Raw genomic sequence first — 27462 nt, forward strand, 5'->3', positions numbered from 1 at the left:
CTTGAGTTTAGATCTGGATTTCAAAGTGGAAGGTGCTTCCTTTGGGTTTTGAGGAGCTGGGTTTTGCAAACCCCACGTTGCAGAGCACTGTGCAAACCCCTGGATCCAGGGTTTTAAAAAACAGGGGAAGTTTGGTTTAATTCTTCTATGAGGCAGAGATGGAGCAGAGAATTCCTGCTGCTCTCTCTTATCAGGGCTTTCAGCAATTTCCCCTGTCACCTGGGTCATTGTGAGGATGCCAAAAACCCACACCTTCCTTAATTAGCAGTGTAATTACAGGTATTAATGAAGAAACCATCCCCGTTTTCCAACCCAAAGCGGGATGTAGGAGCTAAGTCACCCCTTATTTTCCTCTTGGCAAGCAAGGACCTGCTTCAGTGCCCTCCTACTTTTGGTGACCTCTGTATATCACAAAAACCAGACAATTCTGGGCCAATTTTCCCCCTCTGGACTCCATCTCCGGAGAGGGAGTGGGTGTCCCAAGGAGGAGAGATGGATGTCTCCAGCCACAGGGTCTCCAGAAGATCCCCCTCAGCATTCCCTTTACATCCAAGGGGATTTTCACCCCATTAAGTTATCGCCTTAAGGAAGGGCGCTCCGGTGCTGTTGCCAAGGTGACCGCAAGTGCCTAATTAAGAGAAATTAGTTTGGATACAGTTGTCAACTGTAGCTTAACAAATAAACCTCTTTACGCTGTGTAAATAAATATTTGCACGCAGCTTCTGCGCGGGGAGGGAGAGACTTCCAAGCCCCGGGGCAGCATCGTGCCAAGGGGCGTTTTGGGGAGATAACCGGCCAAATTGGGGCAGCGCTGGCGCAAACCTGCACCCCCGGGGTTGTGGTGGATGGTGGGACTCCGCAGAGACCCCTCCGTGTCCCCACGCCGCGGAGGGGTGATTTTCCTGCCAAACATCCCTCCTGCCACGGCCACGGCTCCTCCTCCGCAGGGGCTCATTAGCCGGGAACCGGAGGAGCCTTTTCGTGCTTTGAAGGGTTATGAAACCTGCGGGAGAGGGGGAGGACGGGAGAGCTTAAAAAAGAGCCGTCGTGTGTCGTGTGTCCCCCCCCCCGCCCCACAACCAAACCATCGCCTGCCGAAAAGGGCTGGCAGCCGTTCCTGCACAGATTGTGCCTCTGCCCCCGTCCCCCGCCAACCCACCGCCGACGGGCGATGCCTCGGGGTGGAGAACTTTGCTGGGAAACGAGGTTTTTAACAGCGTTTGCCGTGTGTTTGTGTGTGTGTGTCCCGTTGCTGCTCAGGAGAGTGTGGGGGGCAGAGGCCACGGTGCAGCCACAGACCCACCGGAGCATCCGCAGCTATCCAAGGGCTGTCCCAGGTGCTTTTGGCTCCTGATCTCTCCAGTAGGTGCAACAGAACAACACCTACTGCGATGACGGCGTGTGTGGGGGGGTCCAAACCCACCAAACCAACCCTCACCCCCAAAACCTGGGCCGCGGAGCTGCGTGGGGTTTGTCTTGTACTAACTACAAAATAGTTTTGCTCCGGGGATGCGTTTTTCCCCTCCGATTTTTTTCCCCATCCCAGGACCCGGGCATGCCGGCGGGGGATGCAGCAGCCGGTTGGTGCTGTGGGCTCCACCGCTCCTGAAATAGAGCTCAGGGGCAGCTTTCGGGTGTCGGAGGCATCTGAGTGAAGTCATGTGGATGTTATGCAAGACTTGATGATAGGTTGTAAACAGCTATTAAAGTGATTGGCAGGCCCGGGACGAAGTTTGGGGGGGGGGGGGAAGAAAGGGGAAAGATGAGTAATAATGATTAAAATAATTATCAAATCGAGACGTTCCATAAATTACAGGAAAAGTTTTGCGAGGAGGGAGGAAGATGAAGAAACCGCGTTCGAGCGCTTCCCTGAGCTGGGGGTTGGGAGGATGGGACAGACACTGAGCACGTAAAGTTTGGAAAGGAGGGTTTCGCTTCCTCAGACCCAGGTAAAAAGCAACTTCAGCTGAAATTTGGCAGATTTGGGTTCACTGAGTGCTGCTCGGTGCTGGCACCCCCAAAACCCAAGGGCTGAGCAGCCCGAGGAGAACAGCCCCGAGTTAATTAGGAGAAACAAGCAGATTATGGGGAAGACAGCTTCTATTTATATATAAATACTCCAGTAATCAGCAGCGAAGGGCAAGGGAAATCCAATAGAAATATGTGACTGTTTAAGAAGCTTTTTGAGAAAAACGTTACACAATCAGCTGCATTTTTCTGGCTTTCACTCCAAGACCCAGAAATTAAGGGGGGGGAAAAAAAAGAGTGACCCTGAGCAGAAGGAAGGAGAAGGGATTTCTAGAGGCTTCTGCCCATCAGATAAGGAGGAATGAGGAGTCAATCCCATGGGTGCAGTGCAGCGCCCGCCAGAAGCTCACTTTGACCCCCAAACTCCTCAGCTCAGCACCCAAAAACCCAAAAGCTCCACCACACCTTTCGATCCTGTGGGGACAATGTGGAAATACAGACATACACAGGGCGGATTTCGCATGGAAAAAAAGATGCCTGGAGCTTTGCTGTGTTCTCAGGGTGCTGTCAGTGGGTGCTGACACGGAGCAGAAATAGCTGCCGGTCCCCCTGCGATTTCACACGTCGCCCTCGCCACCTCCCACAGCTCTGCTGCACCCCAGCAAAACAGGCACTCTGGGGAGGCTTTGGGGGGTCTCACACATGCAGCTCACTGGGCAGCACCTTCATAATGTCTTTTAGGGGCAATCAGGTGGTCGCATCCCCATTTTGGAGCTGGGAGCTCTTCAAGGGCCTGAGGTTTGGGTTCTTTTGGGTTGTTTTCCCTCCCTGTGCTCACTCCCAGCACAGCTGCACTAAGTTTTTGTGATTTTTTTTTTATCCTGAAGGCAATATAAGGCCCAAGGTTTAGGGGATCTCAGGTAATCTCAGGGGACCTCAAGGTTTAGGGGATAGGTGCATGCTTTTGGTGTCTAACCCTGCCAGTGAGCTGGTTGTCCCAGTGCTCTGCTTTTTGGGACTATTTTTGTCCCTGTAGTACCATTCCCCATGTAAGGAAGGATGATAGAAATTTGTCCCCTTGTCTGCAGGGAGCTGGATTCACTGCCCAGGGGTCACTGGTGTTTGCTTTGGGGCCTGGGTGTGCCTATGGCTTTGCAACATTGATTTTAGGGGTTGCATTTAAATCAGGAGAATCACCCCTGCCGTGCAATGACCTTTTCTGGTTTTCTGTCTTCTGTGCCACCTGTAAAGTCACCTCTGCCATGGGAAGTGTGAGCTGGGCTGGGATGCACACGAGTGCTGCAAGTGCTTTTCTGCTCCATGCACAGACTTTTGGGGCCCCTCTAATTGTCAAAGTCATGAAATCTCTTCAACACATGGATGTGATATTACAGATGTTTAGAACACTAAGCTAGATGTCTGTGAGCTTCCCTGGTCATTAAATTAGGGTATTTCTTGGCTTTTTGTTGTTAACCCTTTCTGTGCACGAGGCAGGAAAATAAGGGGTGCAGGTAGCAGGAGTGTGTGGGTTTGTGGGATGGGAAGGTGTTGGGGTCAAAACATCCATCAGCCCCAATGCAGAGGGCACAGGCCATGGAAATCCTGTAAAGGAATCCTGGAGAGGGTGTAAATCCCTTGGGAGAGCTGCTCTGGTTGGGGTTGTAGGTCCATGCAACCCTCTCTTGCCATGTGCTTGTGATAGCTTGTGATGAGCTGGTGCCAAAGCACCACGATGAGTAGAAACAACGTGTTTTGGGGCATAAAAAGGGTGAGCTGCCCTGTGCAAAATTACCAGGGGTTTGGCCAAATGCACCTCTAGGTGCTGATGTGGTGCTGGTTTAAAGGCAGTGCTTTTTCCTCTGGGATGAGGACTGGGAGCTGAGGGCTGGTGCTCACCCACAGGAGTCCTGCTCTGCAGAGGCTCCCCAGGAGTGGGTGATGCTGCTCCCAACCTGCCCGAGCCCTGCAAGGCGCTTCCCCAACACCTGCTTGGTTAAAAGGCTTTAGAAAATGGTCTTCCCTGGGGATAACTCCAATTCCAGGTCTGGCAGTGGAGGCAGGCGAGTGTGCTGGATGCCGTAGGGCTGGTGTGCAGGCTGCTCGCTGGCTCTGGGGATTCTGGCAGCTTTTCTCCAGCTGTGATGGACTGAATTCCTGCTATTTTGGGTCTCTCCAGCAAAGATGGTGAAGGGATGGGGTCAGTCATGCTTCAGGGCTGCATCACCTCTTTTAGGGATGGCTCTGGCTGCACAGTATCCCTGCCGTGGATCCCACGGGATCCCCCTGCGGGATATGGGCTCTGGCCACGGATCCCATCCCACGGCACGGCTTCAGGGCCGTGATTCCCGCTCGTTTTTTCCTCTTTCCTCGGGGCTGTGCTCGCTGCTGCTGCTTATGCAAGCGCCGGGAGCCTTGTGTAACAGTGCCGCAGCCGGCTGCGCGGCCGCGGGGGTGGGCGGCTGCCTCCGGATCATTCCCTGGATGTGTGTTTTCCTGGCGTTCAGGGCTGTAGGGTGGGTGCCTTGGGGTCTTGTGGCTGTGCTTTGCTCCCGGCTAGAGACAGGAAAGGCTGTAGCAGAGCTCCAGGCTTCCTGGCTGCGCTGTGAATTGAGCTGGGAATGCTGATAGACCTGGAATGGGCTGATGAGGATCTGGGCTGGGCAGAGGCGACGGGATGGGGGGCAGCTTCCCAAATGCCCTGACAGGGCTGTCCTAGGGGATTTGCTTTGGGTCACAGCTCTGAGAGCTCGGTCTCAGCCTCCCCTTGCTCCTGGGGCACTGAGGTGCAAAGTGATTTTCCCTATTAAACCCTTTTTTGCTCCTTTTGGAGCCCCTCTGACCCCCCTCCTCGTCCCTGCTTCCCAGCACCCACCAGCCGATCTGGGGCCGAACCTGTTGCTATGGAAACTGGTTGAGGATGCTGAGGATGCTGCCGGGTCTCATCCTGATCCTGCCTTTTGCCTTTCCTTATCCTGCAGCATAGGAATGGTGCATTAACCTGGGATGAGGTTGGGGATCAACCCCGCCAGGAGGTTAAACTCTGTGGGGATTAAACCCAGCTCTGAGGAGTTTCCCACACGTATTTGTTCAGATACAGTGGGAATAACCCAAGGGCAGCTTTTGAAAGCTGCCTCCTTCCAAATCAGCCCCGTCCCTTGGTGTTTTCCATCCCACTGGGGATGTCGTAGGATGCCGTGGCTTGGGAATGGCTGGGACTGGATTGCACCCAGCTGGGAGCTGAGCCTCATCCCAGTTCTACCAGCACCCACCAGCCCTCACAGTGTGGGTGTCCTGAGGCTTCACCCCATCCTGGGCAGGGTCTCTGCTCTGTATGGGCTTCCCCCTGCCTGTGACCAGTGGGAATTAGTTGGTGCTTCATGTTTAAAATGATACCAAGCTGAGAAAATACTAATTAATTAGTGCTAGTTGGAAAATCCCAAGTGCTTCCTTGCAGTGGCATCAAGGAGAACCTCCCGTGCGTGTGTGTGTGTGTGTGTTTCCCCCTCCAAACATTTTAAATATTTCAAAGTTTCCCAGGCCTGGGTTTTGTGGGATTCAGGTGTGTCCAGCCCTGTCACTGTGGCACCACCAGGAATTCGGGTGGCTGGAAGGGGCTGCTGCGGGCTGAGCCCCACCACGTGCCTCTGAGTCACAGAGTATTTATTTATATTTGTGCAGGTTTGGAGCGAAAATGGGAAACAGGGAGCTGGGGAGGGGGGGACACAAACAGCCTGCACCGGCTGCCCGGGCTGACTCAGAGCTGGATCAGCCCCATCCCTGCACCCGTGACTCACCACCGGGTATTTCGGAGTGTTGGATCACATGGCCCTGTTTGGGGGGTTATTTTTGTGGTTTGGTTATTTTCCTTCCTTTTCTTTTATTCTCCCACCCCGGGAAGGGGCTGATGCTTCAAGATGTGCTCCGGGGACCCCAGGAGGTGCTCCCAGCAGTTCCTGTGCTCCCCTTTTTCCCGTGGGGATATCCCACCCTGCTCCCTCTTTCCCGTGGGAAAAGGGATATCTGCAAAGTAAAGGGTCTCATGCAGGTGTCACACATATCTCTGCCAAATTTTTTCATATGGAGATATTATTTTAGATATATATTAGATAATATTATGCATTATATAATGTATTATTTTTATATATTATGTAATATTATATAATATTGTAATACATTATATACATTATATATATTAATAATTGTAATGTTGTAGCACGGAGAGGAGCCCAGATTCCTCTGGTTTCCTTCATATTCCCGGCGTTGCTTTGCTAACAGGAATTTAACAGGGCAATTGCCGTCACAGGCACATCCCGCTGGAACCCAGGGCAGGAATTGTCTTGGAAAAATCACTGGCAGGGAAGCTTCTTCCAAAGCCAGTGAGGCTGGGAACTGGGGCAGCCCCAAGAAGGCAGTGGCCGTTCTCACCTGCCCACTGAGGGTCTGAAAACACCCAAATGTGAGGCTGCACAGGCATCCCAAACCTCCCAAAAGATATAATCCCCCTCCCCAAGCACAGACTGTTTGTCTGGGAAGGCTTTGGCAGGGCTGCAGAGCCTGGTGGTGCCTCAGGTTTGTTTTTCATTTGAGCATCTGCTGCTGCATTTGGCTCCGAGTGGAATTTCGCTCATTTTTTGGGTGAGGTGTCTCCCACTTGTTATTGTCATGCAACAGTTTGACACCTGGAGCGGTGGATAAATGAAGATGTCTGATGTTTCCCTCTTTAGTGGGAACGGCTGTTTAGAATATCCTAGAAAATTTTAACTCCAGGCAAAATGAAAATCAGGAGCCCAGGGAGACAGGCAGTTCCGCTTCCAGGCTTCCCGAGGCAGCAGCAGGAAGGATTTAGGGATTTTCTCGCAGGATATTCCCAAGGTGGGGAGTGCCACATCCTGGGAGTGTCTTCTTGACCCCCTCCATAAAATTCCTGGTGATCCCAGCGCTCTTCCACGTGCTGGACCAGGAGGGATTGCTGCACGTGGGGCAGCGTCTCCCGGTCCTCTGGAGGTGTTCAGATTGAGGAGGGCTCCCAAAAATCCTGTGAGTGCTCAGCACAGTCCTGGGCAGCTGAAAAGCTTGAACAGATTCGGAGAGAGAAAAGCACTTTCCCTGTCCCTCTCAGGGTCTCAGGGTGGGGATGTCCCTGGAGACACCAACAGAGCTCGTGAGCAGCCCTTCTCTGCCCTGTTTTCCCCCAGTTTTGCTGCCTCTGCACCTAATATATGTAATTTTCCCCTGGTTTTAGATTTTTGGGTGCTGATGTGTGTCCAACTGTCCTGCATGAATAAATCAGGCGGGATCACAGAGCCTCAGTGGCCTCTAGTGGCTGTGGGACAAAGAGCCCGGGGACGGGGGACCCGCAGACCCCAAAAACCCCCAAACCAGCAGCACTTTGGGTCCACACCACCAGAAGCCCCTCCTCCCAAGTGGAAACCCAAAGGTAGAGGGAAATTAAGCCCCCCAAAAAGGCCCCAAGGCCAGAGTTGATGGGGGAGCACCCAGGAGGAGGGGGCTGGCCAAACCCCTCTTGTCCAGACCCATTCCCAGGCAGGGATGGGCAGAGAGATTTTGGACATCCACTGGGTTTTTCTCCTTCCTGTGTCAAAAAAGCAGGGGAGGGGGGGAAATTGAGTTTCTGAGCAGGGCAAAATTTCCTTCGTGTCTTTACCCATTTTTTTACTTTTCTAAAGCATATTTTCTTTTTGATGCCACAATATAAACCACAAACCCCACACGGTGAAAACAGTGGAGCGAATAGATCAAAAAGGGTTTGATACCATTAGAATGACCATTTTTGTGTCTTCTCCACCAAAGGTCACTTAAGCTGCCTCCTTCTGAGTAATTGTGGTCTTTCAGCGAGAAAAGAGGGAAAAACTGACCCATTTTATTCCCCAAACCCACAGTATTTGGGGGCAGAGTGGAGCATCCCCTCTCTGCAGCCCATGCCATCCCTCCTTGCTCCCCCCCACCATGATAAATAAATTACTTTAGGAGTGCTGGCCTAGTTTAACATGCCCTAGTTTTGATGGAGGAGGGGAAGAAAAAGAGACTATTTATTTTGGGCAGTTGCTACATCGGCGTCCTTTTGGGAAGAGCTTTGGGGGACTCACCCACTCCCCGTCCCCTGCTCTGACTGCAACCCACTGCCCTCGATTTTGGGGCATTTTTCTGTGAGATTTGCCAGCTGCTCTGGTGCTGTGGGTGATCAGTGATGGGGACATTGATCCAGCCCCAAAATGGGTGTCCATGCTCTGAGTCCCCCGGGACTGGTGTCATTCCAGGGGGTTTCCAAGAGCTGATGCCTTAAAGCGGGTGGAAAACCGAGCGGCTTTAGAGATGGATAAAAATACCCCCTGGTTCTGAGTGTGAGGGGTCAGGGTTGGCTTTGCTGGGAGAGCAGCTCTTTCAGCACCTTCCCCCAGTGCCAAAGTCCCCGGGAAAATGGGATTAAAGCATGTGTTTGGGCACGGGAGTGGGATTTTGCAAGTGCCCTGGGTGCCGCTGGGACCTTGGCGCCTTGCTTGTCAAGTTCCCTCTGGCAAATAAACCCGCAAATGGCTTTTTCCATATATTTTATTTTTTTCCTCCTTTTTTTTCCCCACCCCTGCCAAAACAAGCAGCCCATGTGGGCCAGGGTTGGGTGGGGCTTTTTGCAGTTTCCATGGGGATTTGGCGCTGGAGCTGCTGGGTGCTGACTCCCGGGTTTTTGTGCCTTTTTTTTTTTTTTTTTTCTTTTCTCCCCCTCTGATCCCTGTAACCTGAGCACGGTGACGGCACCAGGCTCCCTTCCCAGCCCCAGCATCTCCCAGCCAAGGTCACCGGGGAGACCGTAGGCAGCCGGCCGCCTGCGTTGGGCCATCTGTTAAATAATGTATGCAATAAACTCCTGCCCCGCGGCCGGTTTAATCCTTAAATCCTCCTTCAGAATATCATCTCCCGGCCACGCACGGCTGCGGGGTGCCCGGACCGGGCTCTCGGGCACATCTTTCCCCACCATCCACCCTGCATCCCTCTGTCCTCACCCCTCCACATCCCGCATCCTCCCGTAAGCGAGCTCGGCACGCCGGGCTCTCCTGCTCCATTATTTATGTGCCGTGCATGAAAGATGCATAAAAAAGGGCGCTTTATAATTTAGCAGAATCTCCTCTCCTTTCAGCCTCCCTTCCCCCTCCGGCTTCTCTGGTTCATTCCCGGCTTTTGCCGGGTGTTGAGGTGTTTTTGGGGGGGCTCCCAGGCTGTGCATGGACCCCATCCCTGGAGCACCCATGGGTGCCTTTGGGTTTCAGGGTGGTTTGGGTGCTTGGAGGTTTCTTTGGTGCATGGGAGAAAGTGGGAAAACGGGTCTAGATCAGATTTTCATGCAAAAAAAGAGGGCTTTTTGGTAAACTTAGTTAATTAAGTGCTGCATCCAGCCCGTGGTTGTGTGTCTAACGAGCTCCCCAGCACTGCCTCTTTGGCAGATGTGGGATGTTCTGCTCCTCTGAGGCTGCATCTGCTCTCCCCAAAGCCCTGGGCTCACCCCAGATTCTGGTTGGGGCAAAACCCATTAGTTTTGGGGGAAAAAATCCCTTTCAGAGACCCGTCTTGTGCTTTGCATTGGGACCCCCCGGAATAGAAAATCCTGGGGCCAAAACTGTGTCCACAGAGTCCAACCCATGTGGCTCTGACCTCAGAGCTGAACCTGCTGGGGGAAAAATGAAAATAATTGGGGATTTTTCAAGGGAGCAAGTTAGCAAAGCTCCTCGTCCCATCCTGGCTGCGGGAGAGACTCTGTGGGTTAAAAATGGAGCAATAAATAGGAAAGGTGGTGGGGAGGGGAGTTCTGTGCACCAGCTCCCTGTCCCACCCCAGACTAATCCATCCGCCCCCTGGTCATCCTGTACAAATCCCAGTTCAGCAGCATCCTGCTTTTATTGCAATAGAGGGGTTTCTTTGCAGTAAAATCCCCACCCTAGACCCGTTTCCCACCCATCATTGTATTTTATTCCCCTGGCACAAAGCTTGGCCGCTGCCCTCGGTGGTGTGGCAGGAGGGGTAACAGCATTTTTTAACACCAGGATTTGGATTTTGAGAGGGAGTGAGGCAATCTTGGGATGAAAAATCCCCATTTTCCACGGGTTTTCCCAGCAGTGAAGGGGAAAGGCACCTTTTTTCCCCCCATCCCCAACAGCCGCTTTCGGAACCTCACATTGAATTTTTCCGTTCAATTTTGCGCCCCCGGAGTGTTTTCCCGTCAAACAAAAAAATCCCATAAATAAATATTAGTTAAAATTAATTATTCAGCGTGAACAGGGGTCTGTGCTGGAGAGTGGCAAGGTTTTCCTTAGTTATTTTGGGGTTATTTGGGGGGACGGGGAGGGACACTCACTGGGCCCCGGCAGCACGCGGGAAAACACGGCAGATCCGCACTTATAAATTTTCTTTTTTTTTTTTTTCCGTTTTCTTTCATTTTCTTTTTTATTTGGACATCGCAGAAATAGCCCTGTGTAGTGGATAAAAGTGCAACATACACAATATTTAAGAAAAGGAGGAAAGAAAAACCTGCCTTGAGGTCTGTCAGTCAATCGCAAACAGAAACAAGAACCAAGCCTGGGCGCCAGAGGCGCTTTTTTTTTTTTTTCCCCTTTTTTTTTTTTTCTTTTTTCTTTATGCACATCATGCAAAATAGTTAAAAAGAAAGATTAGAAAAGAGAAGTCAGAGAAAATCCCACGAGAGATCAACCGAGCCCTAGAAAGAGCAGAAAGCCCCGAGTGCTGCTCGTCTCGGGGAGGGAATTGCTGCCCTCCGGCATCTCCAAGTGTTTGGCACTCTTGTGATTACATTAAATAATTTTTTTATATATATATTTTTTTAATACAGTCTATTAAAGAGAGGAAACTGCCACAATATAAGAAAAAAAAAAAAAAGAAACCAAGATCACCCACACTACAGACTGCATGGAGTTAGAAAAGCCGAGCGTCCCCCCCACCCCCCTGTACATATAAAATCTTTCCCTTTGCTCACAGCGACCGAGAAGTACAAGCTTTAAAAAATAAACCAGCAATTCTTCCTCCAGGCCTTCCCTTTATAAAAGTTTTGGTTTTTCCCCCCATCGAGAACCTTAAAACATGACTAAAATTAAATATATATATATATATCTATTTTATATAATTTCCCAACATCCAAAGACATCAACATAAAAAAAAAAAAAGAAAAAAAGAAAAAAAAGAAATCGTACGGAAGGGGATAGCGTGGTACATCCAAGTGCACGGATTCATTTTTGCAAGATTAAATAATGTAAACAAGGTGCCCGCTGGGAACAGCCCTGGCCAGGGGGGAGACCCCGGGGGCTGCTCCCTTCCCCCCCCATTTTTTGCTGCCCCATTTTTTTCCTCTTACCCCCCCCCCGAATTTTGCTCGGCACGAGGTTCCTCAGCCCGAGAAAAGCAATCCCGAGTAACTCAGACCGTGGTGTGACACCTCCGTTCATCCCTCGGGGTGGGGGGTGGTCTGGAGCAGGTGGTTATTTTCCCAATTTTATATATATTTTTTTTTCCTCCTAATTTATTATTTTTTGATTCATTTCTGGGGTCTGCCTCGCTCGCTGCCCTCCCCTCCAGGCGCCTCCGGAGGGCAGGACGTGCCGTGGTGGTGCTGTGGGATTGCAGGAGGGCGAGGACGGCGCTCCCGGTGCTCGCTCGGGTGGTCGCTGCGGTGCTGGGGGGGTTATTTTTTGCCATTGTAAACCGACCCCCCCCCCTCCCCGCCCCGGGCTTCAGCCCAGCGTCCCCAGGGAGGCTTTAAACACCGGGAGGGGCCTTTTCGGAGAGGTTTTGCAGCACATCGTCAATTCTATCGTCTTCAATCACCACTAGAAAGCAGAAAGAGGAGCGTGAGGAAGGTTCTGCCGCCGTGGTCCCCTCGCCCAAGGTCACCGTGGGGTAGGTTTCTGGGGGGGGTCCCACATCCCTGGTGGGGTTGGTGGCAAAGCCACACGGTGCCTGACACCCCCCGGGGTACCCAGTGCACCATGTCCTGTCCACAGGGAGGGTACCTGGCACGGGACCTGGTGCCCTGTCCCTGAGGAAGCCCTGACAAAGGGCTTGGAGCACGGTGCCTTGGCCCCAGGAAAGGTCCCCCTCACCTCTGTGGCCTGGGAATGGTCCCTAGGGAATGGTACCCTGTCCCTGGGGAAGGTCCCTGCTACCCTACCCCCTGGTGAAGTGCCCAGGGCACAATGTCCTGTCCCCAGGGAAGGTTTTGCCGCTACCCAACACCCTGGTGACAGTCCTTGGGATGTGATGCCTGACCCTGCAGGGAGCCTGGTGCCTCATGCCCTGTCCCAGTGGATGCTTCCTGCTGCCCTGCCTCCCAGAAAGGTGCTTAATGCCCCATCCCTGGGGAAGATCTTGGGGATATGATGCCCAGCATCCCTCTGGGAGCCCAGTGCATCATATCCCATCCCTGGGGCTGGTCCCTGCTGCCCTGCATCCCTGGGGAAGGTCCCTAGGACACAATGCCTGACATCCCACAGGGTATCCAGTGCACCGTGTCCTGTCCCCAGGGGATGTTTCCTGCATCCCGGTAAGATTTCCGATGCCCCATCCCCAGCGAAGATGCCTGGCACACGATGCCCGACATCCCTCAGGGCGCCCAGTGCATCATACCCCACCTCTGAGGCTGATCCCCGCTGCCCTGCATCCCCGGGGAAGGTCCCTGGGACACGATGTCCGACATCCCTCAGGGCGCCCAGTGCATCACGCCCTGTCCCTCGGTGTCCTGCATCCCTAGGGAAATGTCCTCGGGACGCGCCGCTCGACACCCCGCGGGGGTACCCGCTGCGTCCCACCCCATCCCTGGGGGCCGTGCCCCGCATCCCGGGCAGATCCCGGTGCCCCCCCCCGCTCCCCTTCGGTCACCCACCTCTCTTGCTGCGGCCGATCTGCCCCAGCTTGGGCGGCCGCTTGCCCTGCCCGCCGGCCAGGAGCCCGTCGCCGCCGCGGAGGCGAACGGGGAAGGGCAGCTGCCCCACGGCCGCGTCCCCCGCCAGCTGCCCCTCGCCGTAGGGCGGCCCCTCCGACATGGGGGCGGCGGGGGGGGACCCGCCGCCGCCGCCGCCCCCCGACAGCCTCCCGGGGCGCGGGGCCCGCGGGCCCGGGGCAGCGGCGCAGCGGGCGCGGGGCGGCCGCCCCGTCACATCCCGGCCCGGCCGGCGCTGCTTCGCGGCTCCGCGGCTGCGGCGGCGGCTCCGGCGGCGGCGGCGATAGAGGAGCGGGAGGCGGGACCGGGCGGGGCGGGGGCGGGACCGGCTCGGCCCCCCCGGCACCGGCGGCGGCACCGCCCCGGCGGGCTGGATCCCGCACCCCCCGGGGATCCCCGGGGCTGCCCCGCCGCCTGCCCCGCAGCGTCCCGGGAGACCTCTGAGCTGCCTAATAGACACCCTTGGGGAGCTCCGAGCTGCCCTACAAAACCACCTGGAGAGCCTGGGCTGCCCCACAGCACTTTTGGGGAGCCCAGAGGTGCCCCCCAACATACCCGCGGACCTCAGAGCTGTCCCACAGCACCCTTGGCATCCTTGGTAACCGAGGTAACTGGTTTAAATCCCAGGTAACCCAGAGCTGCCCCACAGCATCCCCAGGTAGCCCAGCAAGTGTCCTCAGGGATTCTGGGCTTGGCCCCACGTATGTCCTGCAGAGCTCAGCAGAAACGAGCTATCTCGGGGCTTCTGGCACTTTGTGGGGGGCTGCAACACGGGAAGAGTCTGAGTGCACTTGGCTGTGGGTCCCAAGGATATGTCCCTGCACAAGCCTTTCCTGGGGGCCTTTTGGGTCGCTGTGGGCTTTCCAAGGGGTTTTCCATGCAGTGTTGCCACAGCGTTGTGGGGTCATCGAGGTTATTGCCCAGCAAAGTGAGTGATGGGAAGGTTGGGGCTCCCATTCTGGGAAAGACCACGTCTGTGTGAGGGGATTTAGGCATCTCTACAAAGCCAAGGTGGGGGGACAAGTGGGAACAGCAGCAAAAAACCTGTTTGTTCAGAGCGAGGTTACAGGATTTCTCTGGAACTGGGAGCCTGGCTCATTTTGGGGCCAAGCAGGATCAGGGCACAGGAAGGACAGAGTGCCTGGTGGTGCCAGGACTGGGGTGCTGCTCCTATCTCCAAACCCCTTGTTTGCTGAAATCCTGAGCTCCTGGAGCCCCTCTGCCGTGCACCCCCGCCCGCCCCCGAGCTGTCAGCTCCTTACATAAGGTTGCGGCTACGCCCGAGATATCACAGGGAAAGCTTGGAAACAGGAGGCGAAAGGTAACGGGGAAGCACAGCCCCCCCAAAGTGTATTTTTAGGCTTTGCCTGATGGCTCTGTTTCACAGGCAAAACGTTGAGGCTCGAGGCCAAATCCTGCACTGGTCTGAGGAGGGGGTGACCTCCCTGCTGCCCCCTTCGAAGGGTTTTGGGGTGGTTGGTCCCCTGGAGAGGGGGGGACGCCTCTTCCAGCAAGAGGGATTCTGTATTCTGGGTTTGAGTGTGGATTTTTGAGCTGGATCCTGGCTTTTCCCTCTGGGGTTCTGTGTTTCACAGGCTGCCTCACCGTGGCGGGCAGCCACTGCCATCTACAGCCAGTGGGTTGTGGCCCTTCCCGGCACTGGGACAACCAAGGACCCACTTTTCCTCAAACTCCAGCTGGCAGGTTGTGCCACAGAGCCAGAACGGCCTTCGGACACTGCCGGGCTGGGCTGGGCTGGTTAATGTTTAACAAGGAAACAACCCGGTTCTGTGTTAAATTCAGCTTTTCCTGCCACTCAATGGGAAACTATTTCTTTTTATCCGTGCTGGGGGGATGTGAACAGCTCTGCCTGCCCTCAGGCATCGGAAGGAGCGAGGGGGTCTCCCCACAAATCCCAGGGGGATTTTGACTGTTCCTACTGGAGGCACCCCCACCCTCAGGAGTGTTTCTCTAATTGCCCTCCTCAGCAAATGTTAATTGCTTTGGGTCCATTAACCCTCTTGGGTGCAGGGACTACACAGGATTTATGGCAAAACGGGGGAGTAAGGGAAGGGAGTTTTCCTTTTCTGTGTTAGTTTGGGGGTTTGGTACTGCCTGTGTCACAAGGAGACAGCAGTGACTGTCATGTCCAGTGTGGGGGGACAGGCTCCCATCCCCTCACCTGACCTCCATCATGGCATGTCCACCCCAGGGAGCACAACCCTGTCACCCCCGGGGAATGATCCGACACAAACACACTTTTCATCCTATTTTATTGCTTTACATTCTGTTTTCCATCCCAGCTCAAGCCAAGCACAGCCATCAGCCATGGTGTTCTCACCTCCCCATCCTCATGTCCTGGTGTCACAAACCCTTTTTTTGGGGGGGATCACAGAATTCCCCATGTTCACACACCCCCCATATGAGTTCTCCAACAGACCCCCCTGCTGCATCGGAGCTGTGTGGCAGCATTACAGGAATTCTGCAGCCTCTGAGAACCCTTAAAGCATCTTATTTTTGTTTTTCCCACATTTTTATCAGCCAGGCAAGAGACCATAGGCTCAGCAACCATGACACAAACCCTGAGAGTCCAAATCTTTAACAGAAGAGCTTCAAGCTGCATATCCCCCTGAGCACCTCACCCTTTGCCTCCAGAGCACAACATGATGCACGTAATCAGCTGCACAATCACCTTTTCAGACCCAGGTCTGTCAAAGCACCCACTCCCTCAAGCTCCCTCCCCTTCCCCAAAATCCACCTCCCAAAGCAGCAAGGCGACAAGAACCCCTTCGCAAGAGACAGCTTTAAGTGCCAAGAAACTTCCCCCCCCTCCCAAGAACCACAAACAAATTAACTGTTGTACAAGGGAACCACCCTGCTGATGCCCTGCCTGCAGATGGGGCACTTTTTGGGCTCGGGGAGAGCCTGGTAGCACTCGTGGCAGGAGCAGACGTGGCCGCACTCCAGGAAGACGCAGGATTTGGTGCTGCTCAGGCAGACCACGCAGGCATTTTTGAGGGTGTCCCCGCCCTCAGCGTTCATCAGGCGCTCCTGGGCCTGCCGGAATTCCTCCTGCATCTGCTTGAGGTGCTGCCTCTCCCGGTGGTGCCGGTACTGCTTCCGCAGGAGGAAGAAGAGGACGGCGCAGGTGGCGGCACCGAAAACCACGGTCAGGATTTTCCAGAAGCGGGCGCTGGACTCCTGTTTCTGCAGCAGGGAGTCGAAATCCACGGCACTCAGGTAGTAGGGCATGCCCTGCTTCGGGGGCTGCAGCTTGATGGTGGCGTTGTCCAGCACCAGCTCTCCCACCCCGGTCAGCGCCGTGCCCACCTTCAGCATCTGCTCCGTCTCCTGGATGCCCTTGGGGCGCTCCCCGCTGATGTAGTGGCCGATGACGTCGGTGAAGGACTGGACAGAGGGGTGGAATTTCTCATACACCGTCTCCAGGCTGAGCTCGGCTGCCTCCAGAGGCTTCACCACCCGCACGGCGACGCCGGCGCCGTCCTCGGCGGGCACCAGCTCGAAGGGGGTGGTGTTGGTTCTCTGGTGGATGATCTTCTCGTAGTCATTCCTTAGGAAGAAGGGGGGAAAGTGAACCCGCTTCCCCTCACCCCAAGGGACGACTGGGTTTTGGGGACTGACAGCTGCGGACTGACTCCGCCTTAAGCAGAGTTTATTTGATGGGGCACCTTCCCCCTTGTAGCACTGTCCAGTGTGCACGAGGCCCTCCCACCCTCACAGAGCTCCTACAAGTAGTGTGGGCTCCCACCATCACTGGGGGAGGGTTGTGTCCCACCTAATCCCCTCCCTGTGGCGTTCCCAGCTGCCACAAACCGCCCTGTGAGGAGAAGCACCACCTGTCCCATGCCCCAGCTTGATAGGTGTTATCAAGTGGCTCATCCAAGAGCATCACCAAGCTCTTGTTTCAGCAGCTCTGGTGGGCCAGGTAGCTCTGGGACCTTCCTCAGGTCCCCTGGGTGCAGATTCACCCAAATCCAAATGATTCCTGCTCTGAAAGTGGGTTTTTTTGGGAAATACCATCCTCCATAACAAGATGGGGCTGATCGATGCTCTGCCCAAGTTGGGTTACTCAATGTGCTCTTCTCTTAAGACCCTCCATGAGCTCTAAAAGCCCTAAAAATTAGCCAAACATGCCCTGTTTTGGCAGCTGTCACTGGGGGGGCCACTGTGGGGTCCAGCTCTGAGGCACCTGGTCACTCTGGCCACACCTGAGGCCATTTCAGGGTGTCAGACCCCCAGAGGGCACCTCAGGTGGGCCGGGAGGAGACCATTTGTGGGCACCAGGCACGTACCAGAGGTGAGTGGTTCTGTTCCACACCATCTTGTGCTCCTGCAGCGTCAGCCTCTGAACCACCCCCTTGCAGTTCTCCACAAACTGGCTGCTCAGGGTCTCCTTCACCGACCTCACCACACCTGGAAGGGAAATCCCAGGGGCAAATGAGTGGCTTGTTAAAACAAACAGAAAAAGAAAGAAGGACTTTGGAGAAGGGCCTGAAGTGACAAGACACAGGGAATGGCTTCCCACTGCCAGAGAGCATGGTTAGATGGGATAGGGGGAAGGAACCCTTCCCTGTGAGGGTGGGGAAGCTCTGGCACAGGTTGCCCAGAGAAGCTGTGGCTGCCCCATCCCTGGAAGTGTCCAAGGCCAGGTTGGAGCAACCTGGGACAGTGGAAGGGGTCTTTGCCCACGGCAGGGGGTAGAACCAGATGAGCTTTAAGGTCTCTTCCAACCCAAACCATTCCACAATTGTCAGACAGGGTAGAAGGGCTGAGAGCCCGTGTTTTGCCTGACAGGAGTCAGTGGCTGCTTGTCGGGGGAAAGATGAACTCCTGGGCACAGAACGAGGGGCTAGGGATGAAATCCCCAAAGTGAGGAGCAGCTGCGGGGCGGGGGAGGATTGTGCCCCTGCCCCTTATTTGGGGCTCCGCTTCAGGCCCTGCCCCTACCTTCTATAACCGCATAGGGCACGCAGCGCCCGGGAGCCTCCAGCAGCACCGACCGCAGATCTCCGTCCAGCTGGACCCTCCTGGCGCCCTGCGGGGAGCAAACAGAGGCCGCGGCTCAGCCGGCGCGACCAGGCCGCGGCCTACGGGCCGGGCCCGTGCGCTCCCTCGCCGCACCCCTCGCACCCACCTCGAGCCCGCGGGCCACGCGGGCCTTCTGCCGGTACACGGAGTAGAGCAGGGCGGTGATGGCGGTGCTGGCGGCCAACAGCGCGGCCTGTGCGGCCGAGGGCCGCCCGCTGCCCTCCATAGCCTCCAGGCCCCGCGTTACCGCGGCAACCACCGGCGCGCGGTGATGACGTCAGGAGGGGCGCTCTAGCAGCGGGGCGCTGCCATAGAGACGCGCGGTCCGCCAAGGCCGGGCGGGGGGCGCAGGGACCTCCCAGAGCTTTGTCGAGGGGACGGGGGAGCACAAAATACCCCCCCACAGGGCATATGTGGGGGAGGCGGTCAGATCCTGGCCCAATGCGGCTTTAAGGGGCTAAACCCCAGCCTTAGGGATTTGTGGGGTCGGGGTGGGTCCCACCCCCTACCCACCCCCCTCAGGGTTTTTGGGGGAGACATCAAGGTCCAGCGCACAAGATCCTAAAAAGGGATTATTTCAAATCGCAGCCGTCTTTTAGGATCTTGATAGCTGGACTCAAATCCTGACACCCCCAGGGTGCTGGAGGGAGCATCCCTAGCGCCCCCCCTCCTTCCCCATCCCACCCCGGGGGTCTTGGGGGGACATCAATCCCCAGCCCCACAATCCTAAAGGGGGGGATTAGGCCAAATGCCATTCGTCCCTTAGGATTTTGGTAGCTGGCTCCAAATCCTGACACCCTCAGGGTGCTGGGGGGGACCACCCTCCCAGTGCTTCGGTGATGAGGGGCAGCCCAAATCCCACCACCCTACAAAACTTAGGGGCGGGTCAGACCAAAGTGTGTCCCCCCTGGGCTGTGAGGGGGGTATGCCCCCAAATTCCAGCCCTATAGCACCTTGAGGGGGGGTTATGCCTCATGACTGGGCTGTGGGGCACCAGCACCCCATGAAACCCCCCAGAGCAAGGGCTCAGCCTCAGGACGCACCCCCAGCCCTATTTTGCAAGGTCCTTCTCCCCCATCCTATGCAGGGCCACGTAAGGGTGGCAGGTCCCTGCCAGCCTTGTTGGGGGCGGGGGGGGCACACAAGACCCTTCCCTGCCCCACCTATCTCCTTGCCGTTGCTTATTCTGAGAAAGCAGTAAAAGGGGAAGAAAAAGAAAAATAATAGTAATTTTCGGTAAATCGTTGGTCTTCGGAGCCTTGGCGCTGATTTTGGGGTGGGCATGGGGGGGGCCGCAGGCAAGGCCATGGTCTCCAGTGGGGGTCCAAGGGGCCAAACCCCCCTCCCAGCTGCCTGACGCAGGCGGCACAGCCGCCCCCCCAGCTCTATATTTAAAAAATCGAGTTGCCATGGCTACGCAGAGCAGCTCTCCCCAGCCCTCGGTTCCGCAGGGAGGGTGCAGAAAGCCCCTCCTCGGCTTCCTTTTCGGGGGGTAAATTCAATATAAACCCCTCCAAAATTGCCTCGGTGCTGAGCTTAACTCTTCCTCTGCCGTTCTCCAGCATCCGGGCGAGACACAGGCGCCGTCACACCGCAGAAAACACACATTAATTTTATTATTATTATTATTATAATTATTATTATTATGGCCACTGCAGAGGAGGAGGCACGAGAGCAGGTTCATGTGCAGGGCTGAAGGGGTGCAAACCCACACCCGCCCCACAGCGTGTCTTCCTTGTAAGGGAGCCGCCGTCTTGTCCGGATTCACCCCCCGAGGAGCGTCCCAACACCGGCCTGGGGGCGCGGGGATGGCCCCCGACCCCCGAACCGGGGGTCTCAGCACAGCGGGTGCCGGGGGCCGCGCAGGCTGCACCCCCTCATGTCGCTGGCCAGCCGCAGCATGGCAGCTCTGCCGGGGTCCCCCAGAGGCGCCCCGGGGCCGAAGGCCTCGTCCTCGTCCTCCTCCAGGATGGAGCTGAGGCGCGGGGCGCAGCGGGCCCTCTCGGCGGGCGGGCGGTAGGGACACTTGGTGTTGAGCAGCCGCCGCAGGGGCACCAAGGGCACGATGGCGTCGCCCAGGAGCTGCTGCTGGACGTGGCGGAAATCGCTCTGCCTCTTGAGCCGCTTGAACTCGTTGAAGGCCGAGGCCGAGGTCTGGTAGAGCAGCAGGGCCATGGCGCGCGCCTTGTCGGCCTTGGAGACCAGCACGGCGTGGCAGCGCAGCACCACGGCCTTGTTCTTCACCTGGTGCCGGTACACCCAGGCGAACACCTTGGGGTGCCGGCGGTCGGCGGCGCAGTAGGTGATGCGGTGCAGCAGGTACGCGTGGCCTGGCCGCCGCGCCCCCTTCTCGCTCGGGGTCATCCGGATGCCTTGTGGCCCCAGCGTCAGCTTCATCTTGGCCCCACCGGCGCCCGCCTCGCTCTTTGCCCAGATCTTGCCCACCGCCTCCTCGGTGCAGCCCTCGCCCTTGGCGTGCAGGGTCACGGCGTTGCCCAGGTACCGCACCGTGTACGTCGGGTCCTCCTTGTTGAGCTCCACTTTCTGGCGCTTCCCGCGGAAGACGCTGCCCAGCCGCTCCAAGGGACACTCGGGCAGAAGGTCCGGGCAGGAGCGCAGGAACCCGGCCAGCAGCGCCGCGTAGCTCAGCCCCGGCCCCAGGCTCTTGCCTTTGCACTTACGTTCATTTTCCACCAGCACGAACTTGCTCCGCCGCCACGGCAGCATCTCCGCTCCGGCCTCTCACGGCTCCGCTAATCCCGGATCAGAAACAGCCCCCCCCCCCGCCACCCCAACCCGCAAAATCCGAGTGCGGGGGTGTCCCCACACACACACACCCCGCCCAGAGGGTGAAGCCCCTACCCCGGGATGCAGCCGCCGTGTCCCCGATGCCGTGCGGTCCAGGGAGGATGCGGGGATGCTCGGCCGAGGAGCCGCCGCGCTCCGGCTGCCGCCTGCGCCTGATGCTGCTGCGGGAGCGGCTCTCCGTGGGCTGCTCCACCTCCCCGAGCACGCGGGGAGCCGCCGATGAACGTCCCCCACCGGCTCCTTGGATGCGCGCTCGCTCCCTGCTCCGGCAGGGATACAGAGGTGGGGGGAAAATAACACCCTCTCTTCACGCAGCAGCCATGCTCCTAAATGCCAAAATTCCCTGATTTCTAATCCCGGGGAGGACGATTTTAGGGAGGGTCAGATGACGGTTTCTGACCCTGGCATGATAAAATGGATTTTTTCCCCCCCCCAGATCTGTCGCCGGGATTTGAGGATCCTGCAGGTTTGCTGGCATTTTTTTTCCTCCAAACCACCTCCCCTCCGCTTTTTGCCTGGTTTTCCCAAGCCAGCCAGACCTCCTTGCTGCTCCTCTTCCTTTTGGACTGAGCTGGCTTTTAACCTGTTGCTTTTATCTCTGGCCAAGGTCCCAGGACAACTTCCCTCCAGGGATTATGAAGTGTTATTTCCCCACAGTGCAGCCTGAGGGAGATTTTTGGGGAGTGCTGTGAGATTTCGGTCCTGCATCAGAATCTGAAGCTGCTCGGGATTCAGCTGCTTTGGCTCAAACCCTGATTTCCACGTTTTTTTTGCTATCTGGGGCTTCTTATAGATGCAGCAGGGAGACCCCCAAGGCTTGGGGATGCTCCAGCTGCTTTGAGATGGAAAAATAACGGGGAGAAAGGAGGAGAAATTACGCTGTGTACCCCCACTTTTAGCCCATTTGGGGAGGTAAACCAGAGCAGGGTGTTGCAGGGAGCAGGAAGCCATTTCCCAGCAGCTTCCCAGATTTTCTATGGTTTGAGTGAAGCAAACACAACCTTAAAATAGCTGCTTTGCAGGCAGACAGCACCAGCCCTGCTCCTCTCACTGCCGTGGCCTCGACAGCCTCTGAGGTTTTCACAGCCCAAATAATAAAAAATGTATGAATTTGTCTGTTTTTCAGCTTTTCTGCTGCAAACATGCGGTGTGGGGTTTGATCCCAGTGCAAGGATGGTTTTGGGGAGGTGGCAATTAGGGAATTAATACAAATTAGCAAGGTTTCCATCCATGCCAGCCTCTATCCCTCATTACTTCTGCTGTCACCCTCACTGACAGAGGTAAGGACTCTAATTGCTTGGTGTTCATATTGACAGGGCAGGTTTAAACCCTTCCCAAAAGCTCTTTTATTTGTACATCCCACATTATTTAGTGAGGGGTCCCCCTGCTCTGATCTGCTCCCACAGTGTCTCCCCTCAGCTGCTCTGGGACTGGTTTTCCCTTTTTCTCCCTGTTTTTGGGGTAATGGAGATTGGAGTGGGGGCACAAGAGAATCTGTGGCTCACTTTATAGGGGAAAACAACCTGGATTTGCACTTTGAAAGCTGAGAAAAAGGATTCAGGGCTGTCAGTCCCTCCTCTCACTGCCTGTTACCTTGACTGACTGCCCTTGCAAGTACCTGGCTGTCATCATTACTTTCCAGAGTGAACAAGCACCCACACAGTGCGAGGAAAGTGGGTTTCCTGGTTATTCTCTGGACAATACAGATCCCAGCTTTGGTTTCTTGGGGTGCCTGTGGCGGTCTCACTGCCCCATGCTCCCTTCTCAGCTCCCAGAGTTTCTATGCCAACAGAAGCCACTGCCAATTTGGATGCCACTTCTCAGCAGTGACCCAGGACCAAGATTTGCTGGCATAACCTGCAGGTAAGGTCAAAATCCTCCCAAAATTCAGCAAACCGGACAAAAATCCCAGTGATACATCCCTGGGGGCTGTGACACCCGTCCTTGCAGATAGAAAGTGGGGCAGGAAGCTCCTCGGGCCAGGGGAAAATAGAGAAATCTTTAATTAAAAAGCAATTTGCTGATCACCCAGGAGCCCTTTTACCCTGCCAGGGGCGATTCCCATGGAAGCACCAGCAGACCTGAATTTGGGCTCCAGCATAAGGGCATCCCAAAAGGGGCTTTCACCACCTGTGTCTTCAGCCAGATTTCCCTGCTGCCTGTGGCTAAAAGTCCTGGGAAAATGTGATACATATAGATATTATTTTTAATGCTTTCAATCAAATTAATTTATTTCTTTTGATCTCACTGATCAGGAGCTGTTGTTCCTGCCCCCCCCCCCCCCGAAAGACTTAATGACATTTTCCCCTGGAGTCACAGAACCAGTTTTGAACAGGGAAGGAAAAAATCTGCGAGACAGCAGCGGAAAAATGCTCTGCCGGGACAGGGAAAGGAGGAAGTAGAAAACAAACCCCGGGATGAGTTGGAAAAAGTGAGGCAGCAGGCAGGGAGGGGATGTGGGACTCCCTGAGCGTGATGCTTTGGGGGCCAGGGCTGTCCCTAGGGATGCTTCCTGGGGTTCGGCTGTGCGCCGGGGCGTTATCCCGCAGTCCTGGCCAGCCTTTTCCAGGCAAGGAAATATTTAACTGCGGCGTCAGCGGGCAGGGCAGGCGGGTGCAGGCATGGAGGGCAGCGGGCAGCGCTCAGCCCCCGCTGTGCCCCCGGGCCAGCCCCAGGGGGACCGTCTCCAGCTCCTGCTGCGCCGCAGCCGGGAGGCCAAAAATTGTGCCTACTGCCCCTACAGCCGCTTCCCGGTGGGAGCTGCGCTGCTCACGGCGGGTGGGGAGATCTTCTCCGGTAAGTCGTGGCCCTAAGACCCCACCCTGGGATTTTTGGGAGCCCCCATGACCTTTTGGAAGTGCACGGGGGTGTAGCGGGGGCATCCCGGGGTGTTGGTGTTGTGTCTCCTTCCCCCGCTGCCTCCTGGCAGCCGCCAGCCCGGAGCGAGCCAAAGATCGCGGCGGATGGGGAAGTACAGGAAATAAATAAGGGAAGCAGGGAAACTGGCTTTTCTTTGCAAATTCCCCTAAAAACAACAACAACAAAAAAATTTAAAAAAATTCCCCGGTGGGGTTTGGGGTGGCTGGTGCTGGGGGTTTTCCCCACAGGGTGCAACGTGGAGAATGCCTGCTACAGCCTGGGGATGTGTGCTGAGCGAGCTGCCATCCAAAAAGCCATCTCGGAGGGGCACACCAGCTTCAAGGCCATGGCCATCGCCAGGTAAGGGTGCTCTGAGAGCTGGAACAGGGAAGGGCGGGATGGGGGGATAGCAGGAAAACCTCCAGTGCACCCCGTGGGCAGATTCTGCTGCAGCAGCCCCAGTGTTTGGGGGGGAAAGAAAGTTTTGGCTTGGTTTTTTGGGAGGAATTAGGGGGAAAATCTGCTGTAGCTCCGTATTTATTGGTGCATGAAGGTCTTCTGCAGGTGTTCCCCCCTCCTCTGACCCCAGGACTGAGCTCTGTGCCCTTCTCCTTTGGCAGTGACATGGGGGACTTCATCACACCCTGCGGCGCCTGCAGACAAGTGATGAGAGAGGTGACGGCTCTTGTGGGGGCTTTGTGTCTCACCCCCTGACCCCAGACACCACCCCCTGACCCCAGAGAAGATCACTTGACCCCAGACATCATCCCTTGGCCCCAGGCATCTCCCCCTAAAACACCCAGAGGTGCCAAGGGGGGTGCAATCCCCTGTCCCCAGCCCCAGGGCTGGCTCCAGGCTCCTCAAATTGCATTATCCACTGGGAAAGGGATATTCCTCCCTATTCCATGTGAGTGGGTGCTTGGTGGAAATCCATTAGCTCCCCCTTCCCAGGGGGTTTTGTTCCTCCAGGTGCAGAGTTTGGCCCTGGAGTCGTTGCTCCACCTCTGGCAAGCCTGAAAACAGGGGTTTTCCTGGAAAAGCTGAGATTCTCGCAGATCCCATCCCTCTCTCACTTCCCTGCTCCCCACAGGCACCCCAGCACCCACAGCCCGTTTTTGGGTGGTTAATATTTAATGGGTTGTGGGGCTTGGCTCGAGGGCGGGATTCAGGAAGTTTGGAGGCATCGGGTCTCACCCTGGGGGGTAAAAACACAGGATCTGAGCCCAAAATATCCTCTAAGGGGGTGATGCTGATAAGCCAACCCAAAATCCATGCAATAGAGGGGGATGCTCCCCCTGAACCTAGAAATAAAGGATTACAGGAGTAATTTGGGGAAGAAGTGCAGGTTCTTCTCCCTTCTCCTTCTTCTCCCTCATCAGGCTCTTCTCCCCACCCTTCTCCTCCAGTTTGGCACGGACTGGGATGTCTACCTGACCAAAGCAGATGGCACCTACATTGTCAAGAGGCTGGAGGAGCTGCTGCCACTCTCCTTTGGCCCTGAGGACCTGAAGAAGGTGTGACCAGCATGGCCACCACCATCCTTTGCCCCTGGGGCAGCAGAGGAGGATGGTTTTCCCCAGTTTCCTCGGTGTGTAAGCGGCTTTTGGGGGAAGACACGATTGGAAATGCATTTGTAGTGCTGTTCCTCTCATCTTCTGATTCAGTGTTGATTCACAGGCACTGGCTTCACCTCCCCCCGAGGAAACAACACAATCGAATCACAGAAATTCCCTGTTATTAGTGAAAAAATGTCCAGATATCCTTGTAGCCAAGGAAGGAGTTGAGTTTGATGCATGGCTCAAGTTCGGGCTTGTTGATACAGAAACAACTCCTAAATAATGCAAAATCATTGCTTGGGAAAATTCTGGATTCTTCAGCTCTGAAGAGAGGTGAAAGCCAAAAGGAAAAGCTCCATCAGCCCCAGCAGTAATTAATGAGCCAGTCCAGATTAGGTGGATTGCTGGAATGGGATGGTTATTGCACTGAGCGTGTCCTTTGCCCGTTTCTCTCCAGCTTGTTTTCCTTGCTTTTGTTCCATTTATGGGGGAGAAGAGAATGAAGAATTTTTGATTGCTTCTGCAGAGTTTTGTGCCTCCAGAGTAGTGCCATTTGCTGATTGTACTATTGATTTAACTATGCACAATGACAAATGAATGTGTGATATTTCCCAACCAATGCTGGGTTGGGCATTTCAGCCCATGCCCAAGCCAAATAAAAGCTGTTCTGGTTTATCTCCTGCAGTAGCAAGTGATGGAACACAGGGAATGGGGTCCTTGGGCTGTCCTGCTGCCAGGCAGGGCCAAGGGGCAGTGGATGTGACATGGGAACATCATGAGGTTCAACCTTAGAGCCCCTTCATGTGCCTTAAAGGGGACTTATAATAAAGATATAATAAAGATGAGGGCAGACTTTTTAGCAAGTCTTTTAAAGGGATAGTGGTTTTAAACTAAAAGAGGGTTGATTTAGATGTGAGGAAGAAGCTTTTTACAATGAGGGTGGTGGGGCCCTGGCACAGGTTGCCCAGAGAAGCTGTGGCTGCCTCATCCCTGGAAGTGTCCAAGGCCAGGTTGGATGGGTCCTGGAGCAACCTGGGATAGTGGAAGGTGTCCCTGCCCGTGGCTGGGGGTGGGATGAGATGGGCTTTAAGGTCCCTCCCAACCCAAACCATTCCATGATCCTGTGATTCTGTGCTGTGCCCAGGTCAGTGCTGTGCCCCGCTCCATGCCCTGCCAAGCACAAGGCACACCCAGCTGTGCCCTGCTCCGTGCCCTGCATTGCACAGGGCTGTACCTTGCCTGCACTCTGCTCCGTGTCCTGCCCCCTGCCCTGCTCCATGTCCTGCTCTCTGCCCTGCCCCATACTCCACTTCATGCCCCATTCCATGCCCCACTCAATGTCCCACTTCATGCCCTCCCATTCTGTACCCTATTCCATGCCCCACTCCATGCCCTAATCCATGCCCCACTCCATACTCCATTCCCTGCCCCATTCCCTGTCCCATTCCCTGCCCCATCCCATGCCCTATTCCATGACCCACTCCATCCCACATTTCCTGCCCCATTCCCTGTCCCATTCCATGTCCCATTTCTTGCCCTATTCCATGCCCTATTCTATGCCTCCTTCCCTGCCCCAGTCCTTGTCCCATTCCATACCCCATTCCATGCCCTATTCCCTGTCCCACTCCATGCCCCACTCCATACCCCATTCCATACCCCGTTACATACCCCACTACATGCCCCACTCCACGCCTCATTCCACATCCCATTCCCTGCCCCATTCCCTTCCCCTCTCCATTCCCCATTCCGTTCCCTTCTCCATTCCTCATTCCCTGCTCCATTCCCCATTCCATTCCATACCCCATTCCCTGCCCCATTCTCTGTTCCATTCCATACCCCATTCCTTGTTCCATTCCCGGTTCCATTCCATACCCCTTTCCCTGCCCCATTCCCCGTTCCATTCCATACCCCATTCCCTGCCCCATTCCCCGTTCCATTCCATACCCCATTCCCTGCCCCATTCCCCGCTCCATTCCATACCCCATTCCCTGCCCCATTCCCCATACCATTCCATACCCCATTCCCTGCCCCATTCCCCGCTCCATTCCATACCCCATTCCCTGCCCCATTCCCCATTCCCTGCCCCATTCCCCGTTCCATTCCATACCCCATTCCCTGCCCCATTCCCCATTCCCTGCCCCATTCCCCGTTCCATTCCCTGCCCCATTCCCTGCCCCATTCCCGGTTCCATTCCATACCCCATTCCCTGCCCCATTCCCGGTTCCATTCCATACCCCATTCCCTGCCCCATTCCCGGTTCCATTC

At 55.6% G+C, this 27462-nt stretch overlaps 4 protein-coding genes across 4 annotated transcripts; 1 reads left to right on the top strand and 3 right to left on the bottom strand.

The window, feature by feature from the left end:
- Positions 1-10403: 10403 nt before the first annotated feature.
- CAMK2N1 (calcium/calmodulin dependent protein kinase II inhibitor 1) lies at positions 10404-13028 on the bottom strand. The gene is made up of 2 exons (XM_017832055.1): positions 12869-13028; positions 10404-11816 (listed from the first exon to the last, which is right to left on the bottom strand). Exons 1-2 carry the CDS (start codon positions 13026-13028, stop codon positions 11746-11748), a joined length of 231 nt encoding a protein of 76 aa, XP_017687544.1. The 3' UTR covers positions 10404-11745.
- A 2153-nt stretch (positions 13029-15181) lies between these two features.
- MUL1 (mitochondrial E3 ubiquitin protein ligase 1) lies at positions 15182-18226 on the bottom strand. Its single transcript, XM_017832058.1, has 4 exons — positions 18081-18226; positions 17894-17981; positions 17239-17359; positions 15182-16496 (listed from the first exon to the last, which is right to left on the bottom strand). Exons 1-4 carry the CDS (start codon positions 18198-18200, stop codon positions 15776-15778), a joined length of 1050 nt encoding a protein of 349 aa, XP_017687547.1. The 5' UTR covers positions 18201-18226; the 3' UTR covers positions 15182-15775.
- Positions 18227-19324: 1098 nt separating this feature from the next.
- Positions 19325-21282, bottom strand: FAM43B (family with sequence similarity 43 member B). The gene has a single exon (XM_017831948.1). It carries the CDS (start codon positions 20699-20701, stop codon positions 19811-19813), a length of 891 nt encoding a protein of 296 aa, XP_017687437.1. The 5' UTR covers positions 20702-21282; the 3' UTR covers positions 19325-19810.
- Positions 21283-23364: 2082 nt separating this feature from the next.
- On the top strand, positions 23365-25893 carry CDA (cytidine deaminase). The gene is made up of 4 exons (XM_017831949.1): positions 23365-23578; positions 23890-24001; positions 24262-24316; positions 25048-25893. The coding sequence occupies exons 1-4, from the start codon at positions 23404-23406 to the stop codon at positions 25159-25161; spliced, it is 456 nt and encodes a 151-aa protein (XP_017687438.1). The 5' UTR covers positions 23365-23403; the 3' UTR covers positions 25162-25893.
- The last annotated feature ends 1569 nt before the right edge of the window (positions 25894-27462 follow it).

Source organism: Lepidothrix coronata, unplaced genomic scaffold (genome assembly GCF_001604755.1).
Source record: "Lepidothrix coronata isolate B3197 unplaced genomic scaffold, Lepidothrix_coronata-1.0 Scaffold198, whole genome shotgun sequence".
Classification (NCBI taxonomy): domain Eukaryota; kingdom Metazoa; phylum Chordata; class Aves; order Passeriformes; family Pipridae; genus Lepidothrix; species Lepidothrix coronata.

What these genes read in the sequence shown, in the direction of transcription:
- CAMK2N1 (XM_017832055.1), bottom strand. Translation starts at nt 13,028, where the DNA reads ATGTCGGAGGGGCCGCCCTACGGCGAGGGGCAGCTGGCGGGGGACGCG. An exon ending in GATCGGCCGCAGCAAGAGAG is followed by an intron (nt 11,817 to 12,868) that starts GTGGGTGACCGA and finishes TCTGCTTTCTAG; the next exon opens with TGGTGATTGAAGACGATAGA.
- MUL1 (XM_017832058.1), bottom strand. Translation starts at nt 18,200, where the DNA reads ATGGAGGGCAGCGGGCGGCCCTCGGCCGCACAGGCCGCGCTGTTGGCC. An exon ending in GCGTGGCCCGCGGGCTCGAG is followed by an intron (nt 17,982 to 18,080) that starts GTGGGTGCGAGG and finishes TGCTCCCCGCAG; the next exon opens with GGCGCCAGGAGGGTCCAGCT. An exon ending in AACAGAACCACTCACCTCTG is followed by an intron (nt 16,497 to 17,238) that starts GTACGTGCCTGG and finishes CTTCTTCCTAAG; the next exon opens with GAATGACTACGAGAAGATCA.
- FAM43B (XM_017831948.1), bottom strand. Translation starts at nt 20,701, where the DNA reads ATGCTGCCGTGGCGGCGGAGCAAGTTCGTGCTGGTGGAAAATGAACGT.
- CDA (XM_017831949.1), top strand. Translation starts at nt 23,404, where the DNA reads ATGGAGGGCAGCGGGCAGCGCTCAGCCCCCGCTGTGCCCCCGGGCCAG. An exon ending in GGGTGGGGAGATCTTCTCCG is followed by an intron (nt 23,579 to 23,889) that starts GTAAGTCGTGGC and finishes TTTTCCCCACAG; the next exon opens with GGTGCAACGTGGAGAATGCC. An exon ending in GCAGACAAGTGATGAGAGAG is followed by an intron (nt 24,317 to 25,047) that starts GTGACGGCTCTT and finishes CTTCTCCTCCAG; the next exon opens with TTTGGCACGGACTGGGATGT.